Consider the following 7937-nt stretch of genomic DNA (forward strand, 5'->3'; position numbering starts at 1 on the left):
CGAGAGAAAGAAAAAGCGAGAGAGAGAGAGAAGAGAGGTGAAGCATAAACTCGATACGCAAACACAGGATATAATCCGCCAATAGGATCCGCGCTGGAACAGGCTGAGCAGAAGGCACTAAAGTAATAAGAGAAAAAACAACGGTCAGATATACTCCCTGTAATAATCCCAAAAAAAAACTATTATGTCTCACTTTTCTTTTCTTTCATTTATGGAATAAAATTTAATTAAAAAAAACCAACAACAATTCTGTGTGGCAGAATGGGACTTACTTCTTCACTTTGGCTCGCCTCATCAACGATCGGTAGATCACTCGACAATGTTGTGTCTCGTCTTTGTCGCCATTGTCTTGTTCGTGCTATATTGACCAACTCCATTCTACCCGCATTTGTACCAGAAATGAACCCTACGACTTTAAGATAATCGCAATGCTATGGTTGGTTGATAAGCTTTCCTTACGCAATCTCGATTTCGCATGGCCTGATAAGATAAAATATGCAGCTTCTTTGACATGTGTAGTCGGTTCCTAGACGCCGACTCTAGCTCATTACCATGCGAAAAGATACGCGCCTATGGCTCCTATGTCCCGTAAAAGCGTAAAAATGTATCACCATCCACATCTTATCAGATACCAAATGAATAACAATGTAAAACATATCACCGTACCACACTGCAAACGCGGAAGTTTCGCTTCTCTCCTGTCCATATCATAAAGAAGACTTTGCCTTGTAACCGAGCACATCGACCACGAGCTGCTCCAGATCGGCGAATGCTGGTATGAAGTAATCCGGTATGGTATCCACATCTCGATCCGCACCTCCGAGAGCATCCGGCGTTACACCGCCCGTACCGACGAGCAGCGTCTGGAAGCCGGAAACGCTTCCAAACTTCATATCGAGCTCGGGCTGATCTCCCACAAACAGTACACGCCGCGGATTGTCCACGGGATGCAATCGTTTCATCACCTGGCCCATCTCTTGTCCCGGTTTGCCGAGAACGTACGGTTTGCGGCCAGTCGACTGCGACAACACGTCCACGAAGCAGCCAGGACCGAGCAGCCGCATGGCCGGCCCAACCGGTAGTATTTTGTCCATCGCTCCAGCAACGAACAAACAGTCGGCGTCACTCTGTAGGTAGAGCTGGGCCCGCATCAGCTTAATGTTGTTACAGTTGAAATCGAAGTCTACTATCACCGCCTTCACCGGTTGCTTATCAGCGATGATGGGTGCCACGATTGCAACCGATTCCGTCACCGGTTCATCGGGCTACGGCACGCGCGCAAACGTAAACCACGGCGAACAAAGTTGAAAACATCAACATTAACGGTCGCGAGCTGAATCATCGAGTACTCGACGATGCCCTTGCGTATGAACAATTACTTACCCCATCGAGAACCTGGAATCCGACCTCACGGAGACAGCGCTTGAAATTGGAGCTGCCAATGACGTAGCACAGCCCCTCGAACTTCCTCGACCGCAGGAACTCGATGATCACCTTCGCCGGATGGATGATATCTCGCTCCTCCAGCGCCCCGTTTGTCAACTGTTCCAGTTTGCCGCGGTAATCGGCCATCGTGCGGACACTGTTGTTCGAAACGTACACCACCCGTTTACCGCTACCCCGGAGCGCTTGTATGGCCTGGCCAACGCCCGGATAAGGATCCCTCAGCATCCACAGCACACCTTAGAGAAGAATGACCGATTATCAACGGGTAAGTTATCGCACACGCGGCACGCACGGCCAACTTACCATCACAGTCCGTTTGAATCATGTCGAAGGAATCGAAGAAGCGTTCCTTTTCCTCGATCGGCAACTGCGCCAGATTCTTGATCACTTTTCGCTCCGGATTCGTCGTCATGTTGATTAACTGCACTGTTGCAAAACGGGGTGAGATCGTTTAACCCTCGTTCCCAGAGCTCCGAATCAGTGCCGGGAGATTAGCACGTGCACAACTTTTCGCTTCCGTAACGAGCTCTCCCCGGGGTTGGGAGGTAGTATGACCGTCGTGAGCGAGTGTTCGATGAAGAATGGGTAACCGGTCGCGGAACGCACCGTCGCTGCGTTAAGATAGGGATGACGAAGCGTAAATAACGGGGGTGATGCAAGAACGGGTGAACGTTTTGGATGTTGCGACGGTTTGAATGAAGCTGAAGATTCGCCAAAGTGTATCTATTCGCAGATACTTCCTTTTTACTTCCTTTATTAAAGGGATTGTTTCATAAAGTCTACAACTAGCGTTACTGCACATGATTGTGTTAAAATTAGTTTTGAAACGTAATGTTTTATGCTAAATTTAGTAGAAAACTGTGAGTCTGTGAGCTTATATTACCTGATAGCGGAACGAGGCCGTTGAGAAGATCCATTTGTGGGGGCATGGGCATGTGTTTCTCGATGATTTTAATAAGCTACAATTTAATAAACTGTTTTCTAACTTTTCGAACTTTTTAACTTCCTTTTTAACATAAATTTATCGTACTTTTAGCGAGCTAGAACAACAGAGGGTAAAATTTTCAAAAATTAAACGCACGCTGCTGCTGTTTTTGTCGCGGAGTGTTAAGCTCGTTTAGAATACCGACCACCAGGTGGCGAGTTCGCAAAGCTCGTTTTGAATCGGCCGGGTCATGGAACCGTAAACGGAGATGATCAAAAACAGCAAAAAAAAGGAGAAACCATAAAGGATGATCGTAAATGGTTTGGAGCCAAAGGCTCTCCTCTTGCGCTCTGAGTGATCCCATCCTCTTGAGTGCATGCTTATTTCGTGATTAGTATAAACTTTAAGAAGATCAGAATAGAGCATTCGTTTAATCATGAGTTTGCATCCGCTTTTGTAACTTTTGCAACAAGATCAATGGTCCTCCAGGCCCAAAGAGCCTCCTTGCTCTGGGGAAAAGGGCAATCATATTGTCTACATCGATTTGGAGGATAAAGAAGTTGTTCTTAGTACGAGTCTCACCGAGATGTGTGATCTTCACCACGGTAAAACATGACCAATAGTATCTGCCATCAAAAGTTAATAAAGGTAAAATCAATTGATTTGAATTGTATTTACTTCATATTATTTTTTTCTATTTTTCCAATCATATGATAACGAATAATAAGGCATAAACCATAAGTAAAACAAATTATGCATTAATGTTCCTTCGAAATAAATCTTACATCCTCCATTTCAAAGCGAAACCCGCGGCTTCATACCGACAAGGAGTGCTAGTGCATCACACCGATAAGCGATAAGAGCAATAGATAGCAAAAAGACAGAATATCAAATTCTCTTTATCCACTTATGCTTCCACCATCAACTGCTTCCACGTGTTTGCTTTGAAAAATTCAAATTTATTCCACAAAAATTCACCTACAATGGCGATCATCATTGGCATGAAACAACGGAGCACATTATTATTTACAACTGCACCAAGCACAGAACCTCCGGGAAGCAACAAGTAACAAAAATAAGACGAAGAACGCACGAGAGGCTGCAAACCGGAAGACATCATCAGGCACTCCTCCATCACCACCTACCCACCATCAGCACCGCAACTTCAGCGGATAAATGGGCAACGCATTTTCCCGACAGCGTTTTCCCGCCACGTTTCGGTACCGGGCGGCGGCAGTTCGTACGAAGTCGCGCACTCGCACGGCCTCGCAGTGCGCCGGAAGGGCGGACTGGCTATAAAAGGACACGAGCAGGCCACGCCAGGCTGCTAGTTGTGTGGCAGCAGGCAGACAGTCCGGTTGGACCGAGAGAGTGAGAGAGAGAGAGCGCGCCCGGAAAGCCGGAAGTGTCGGTTGCACCGTTGCTCGATTGCTTGCCACGGTCAGCTTGGTTGGCCCGGAACACTAGCCCGGAACACTAGCCCGGAAGTATTTGTGCTCCCCGAGCCACGCTTCTTTTGCTCCTTCTTCCTGTGCAGTGAGATTGTGAATAATGGCGAAGAGGTTGTGAAGTCAAACAACAGTGGCCACATGTTTACTGCGAGTTGTAGCGAGTAGAAAAGATTTTAGAAATCCATCACGGATCAAAATTGAGTTCTTCTGAACAGTTCTTCTTCGGTCAAAATGGATAAAACTGTCAGTGTAGTGCGCCATTCTTAACACATTTTTTTGCCAAATGTCGGAGCATCCGTTATCGTGCCGCAGCAGATAGTGTTAACAACAAGGACGGCGCAAAAAAAACGGAGAAAAAAACATTTCTGAAACCCGCCCGGAAACTCATCGCTGACCATCCCGACGTGACCGGATCCTGTTGGTCCGGTGCGACTATCCATTCAAGACGGTGCGCCAACAAGAAAACCGGGCCTATGTTCGAGCTGGATGATCCACGGGAGAAGCTGAGACTGCTGGAAACGCCAGTGAAGAGCACCGACAAGTCGTCAGGTTAGTATCAGCAGTCGCCCCTCCGTGACCAAATGCCTTCTTCTTCGTTCAGTAAGCAGGCAAGCGTGTAGTGTGCGTCCTGTAATCGAACTCCTCGCGAAACCATCCTGTTCCCTCACCAGAATGTTAACATTCCAGAGTGCATCCCAAGTGTGCCACGGCGGTTCGACCAACGTTCGAACCAACCGAGCCAAAATGCTTCAATTAATTTCCGTTTACAATTTCCCTCGGCGTGCTGGTGGCCACGGCAGGATGCAGCCAGACACGTCAAGTAAACGGAGTGCCGAGCCTCGTCGATAATACGTCCGATGATCGATATCAACACTGTTCGTGCAACCAGTTCGAGCAAATATCGAGCTTGGGAAGTTAGTTTTGATAAAGTGCAGCCCGGCCGATACGACGGTGCGGTTTTCGATGATTTCTCGGCATCACCACTACGCCCGGCCCCCGAAGAGTGGCGAAGGAAACGCAACGGGCAGCTAGAACTCAATTCCAGAATCGCAATCGCACCATTGGCCCGTGGAGCGCAAGTGCAAGCGGTGTAGGGAATCCCAGGTGGAGGAAGGGAAATGAGCTATAAATCTGTGGTTTTGATTGTTTTCGTTGCTAATCTAGTGGACGGTGAATTGAATTGAGTATCGTTTGCCGTCCACGGTCTAGGATTTCCCCCTCCCCCCCCCCCCTCCAGTGGTTCTCGCGAGACTGGGTCGAGAGTAGTGGAGTGGCCATAATTGACTGGCCGGCAAGCCGGCGATGAAATCACTGACCGAATATTGGCCCAAAAAAGCGGGACCTAGGGCAGTGAAACCGGAAGGGGGTAAGTTCAACTCCAGCCCAGCGCTCTCGTTCAAGGGCTTTATGGCTCATGTTTTGCCAATTGTTATCAGCGAGTGGGAGTTGGGGGTTTTTTCCCCATTTTTTTGTGTTTGTTCTGATCGCACCGTACTGCAGAGCGAAGCGGGAAATTCCTGCAGTAAATTGGTGTGCGGTTGAAAAATTGTAGCCTTAATTGGGGAACTGCTACCGACGGGTTTCGTCCATTTCTGGTATGTTGAGAGTTGCTGGTGCTGAACTGCTTTAAACTGTTGAGTTTTGGTGTGCTCTGAGTTCTCTCAATCATTTAATTGCTCTTAGTTTGTAAGTAGACCGTTAAGTTATTTTATGGGTTAATCAGTTTCTTCTTTAAAATTATGTTTTAATACTCTAAAGAACAAATCTTTAGAACCTTACATCAACTTTCGTTGAAGACGCTATGCTGTGGTTCCTTTTTACTTGCATGATAAACTTTATAAAAGAAATATTTTTTAATGAAAGATTATCAAAAGGGTGTGTTATCAAGCAGTCTTACTTCTTTTGCGGTTGCTTCACCTTCTCGTAGCTGCCTTGCGTGCTTGCGGTTGACTTAAATCCCCAAAAGTAACTAAGAAGTTAGTTAAGAAACCCCCCGGGGTGTAATCTGGCTCACCCTCTTAACAGAAAGATTAAATCTAGTTAACTTAACATCACAAACAAATAAATCCGACGAACATCAAGCGTAACATCCCATTTCAATGCCTCTCAAGGATCACATTCATCACATCACAGCCGGACTCCAGCACCGCACTTGAAGTCATACATTCCGCATGCATTAAAGCAACCGATGATGATTGTTTGCACCGTCAAAAGTTTACCATGAAAACTAGCTGACCTGTCACTGCAAGATGGTGGCCGCAAATCACAAATCGCCCGATACGCTCTGTTGCTAATGATTTTCGATGGCCAGACCTCGCGTTTTTGTGTTTTTGTTTTTTTTTGCTCAGTACCCGGTTTCCGGTCGAGTAGCTGCTACACTGTGCCTTACATTGTCACTATTCTGGTTGCTCTCAATCCCTCGAACTACTACTTACTCGCCAATTAACAGTTGAGTAAACATTTGACTCGTCTGTCCTCATATATGTTTAAAAAAAAGCCAGTTGAGTATTGATTCGAATGTGAATTCCATTACTTCAAGTAGATTAACGATTGAACAAGTGTTTCCCCGCTGTAAGCGCTCTGTTCGAGTGGTGATGTGATTCATTTGAGCAGCAAACTAATTGCCCTCCTCCGCCTTCACAAAATTATGCTACATCACGGCACTGCTTCACTGCGAGAGAACTCCCCCCAAAAACCCCCAAAGGCCAGTGGAGCACCATAAACGATCGCCACACGCCTTGGAGCGCGTCTCCACCGCGGGGATCTATGCTGCTGTCGTCTCGCCGCCGCCTGCGACCGTTAGGCTTTCGCTTTCGTTGCCCACTAACCGAACCGAACAATGAAAACAGAACACAGAAAACGTGTTTGTAACTGTGACCGGTGCTCCGATGGTGGTTGTGGCGTTTGAAATCGAATGCCCACGGATCGTAGTCGCGAGCTTGGCGACCACGAGCTCGCAAGGAGATGATGGGTCGCTGGACGCTGCATCGCGTTCTGGGCTGTTAGTTCGCCGTGGCAGCGCGTCCGAACTGGATCTACCGACGGACCGGAGCCCCAACACCGGAGACGGTTTCACGTTTTCGCTTTCACTGTGACCAGCTAGTAGGCGGTGCCTGATCCTCAGTAAAATCTGTTCTTACGTTCAGTGTAGAGTTAAAGTGAATGAAGAAGAGTGTGTGCTTCAGTTTAATTACGTCTCTGTGTGCTTGTGGGTGTTTTAAACAAGCATTAGACATTTTAAAACATAACAAGTGGTCTAAAAGTTTTTTTTTAACACCCAGTTCCCCTTTTCCCATTCGTATTCTTCATTATGTGTTCAAACTTGTTTGTCCAACTTCCTAACAAGCGGAGTGTTGCTTGGTACCGTGCTTGCTCGGTGATTGAAACGGTTACGCATGTCAATATGTAAATGTAAATGCTTGATCACAATTGCGGGTGAGGGGAATTCCGTACATTCCACTCCCTCCCCTTCCGCACCGGATTTCTGGTTCGGCCAGCTTAAGATAACCACCGAAAGCCAAAGCCAGCATCCACATCTGCGGGAGATCGGGCGGCACGCGATAGATAGAACCTGAAACAGGTTTCTGGTGCTGCACGCCCAAACTTTGGCCACCCGAATCAACAATCCCACGACAACGTTCACTGGCCGCAGTAACAGTTCGTATCTCCGTATTATTAGCTGGCGGCCATTGCAAGAACCGTCATCGTCAGAAGCGCGCAATCGAAGAGGGAATATTCAGTGGGACCGGTTGGCAACTGGCAGCATATGAAGGTCGTAATCGTGATCGAAAATTATTGCTCATTGACTGGCCGGCTCTCGGGTTTCGTGATCTTGCCATGCCTGCTGCCGGGAGTGGGAGTTTTGAATTTGAATATTTAGATGATCATCGTAGTAGGATTACCTTAGTATCTGGCATTCAGTCGCCTGGGTTTTAGAAAGGCACAAAGGCACAAATCAAGCATCCTTCTCTCACAAAACGACTGATTTGTTGTGAAATCGTGTTGATGGTCGTGCTGGTCGTCCAAGAGAAAATGACATTGACGCACGTTGCGAAACGTCGCCAAACCTTGGTGCGCGAATGATCGGAAGTGATCGCCACGTTCCGGAAGTCTCC

The 7937-nt window shown here is 47.3% G+C and overlaps 2 protein-coding genes across 2 annotated transcripts in view; one reads left to right on the plus strand and one right to left on the minus strand.

Annotated features, from left to right (window-relative positions):
* Positions 1–247: 247 nt before the first annotated feature.
* LOC126578020 (uncharacterized) lies at positions 248–2033 on the minus strand. The gene is made up of 3 exons (XM_050240188.1): positions 1750–2033; positions 1384–1682; positions 248–1265 (listed from the first exon to the last, which is right to left on the minus strand). Exons 1-3 carry the CDS (start codon positions 1856–1858, stop codon positions 708–710), a joined length of 966 nt encoding a protein of 321 aa, XP_050096145.1. The 5' UTR covers positions 1859–2033; the 3' UTR covers positions 248–707.
* Positions 2034–3930: 1897 nt separating this feature from the next.
* LOC126577243 (sodium-dependent dopamine transporter) overlaps positions 3931–7937 on the plus strand; it is a 17407-nt gene continuing 13400 nt past the window's right edge. Inside the window, exon 1 of the mRNA XM_050238711.1 lies at positions 3931–4371. Coding sequence (XP_050094668.1) covers positions 4296–4371 — 76 coding nt within the window. The 5' untranslated portion in view covers positions 3931–4295. The remainder of the gene's footprint in view (positions 4372–7937) is intronic.

This window comes from Anopheles aquasalis, chromosome 3 (genome assembly GCF_943734665.1).
Source record: "Anopheles aquasalis chromosome 3, idAnoAquaMG_Q_19, whole genome shotgun sequence".
NCBI lineage: Eukaryota > Metazoa > Arthropoda > Insecta > Diptera > Culicidae > Anopheles > Anopheles aquasalis.

Coding starts and splice junctions, on each gene's coding strand:
- LOC126578020 (XM_050240188.1), bottom strand. CDS start 1,858: ATGACGACGAATCCGGAGCGAAAAGTGATCAAGAATCTGGCGCAGTTG. Junction 1,683..1,749: donor GATTCAAACGGACTGTGATG/GTAAGTTGGCCG, acceptor TTCTTCTCTAAG/GTGTGCTGTGGATGCTGAGG. Junction 1,266..1,383: donor GATTCCAGGTTCTCGATGGG/GTAAGTAATTGT, acceptor CGCGTGCCGTAG/CCCGATGAACCGGTGACGGA.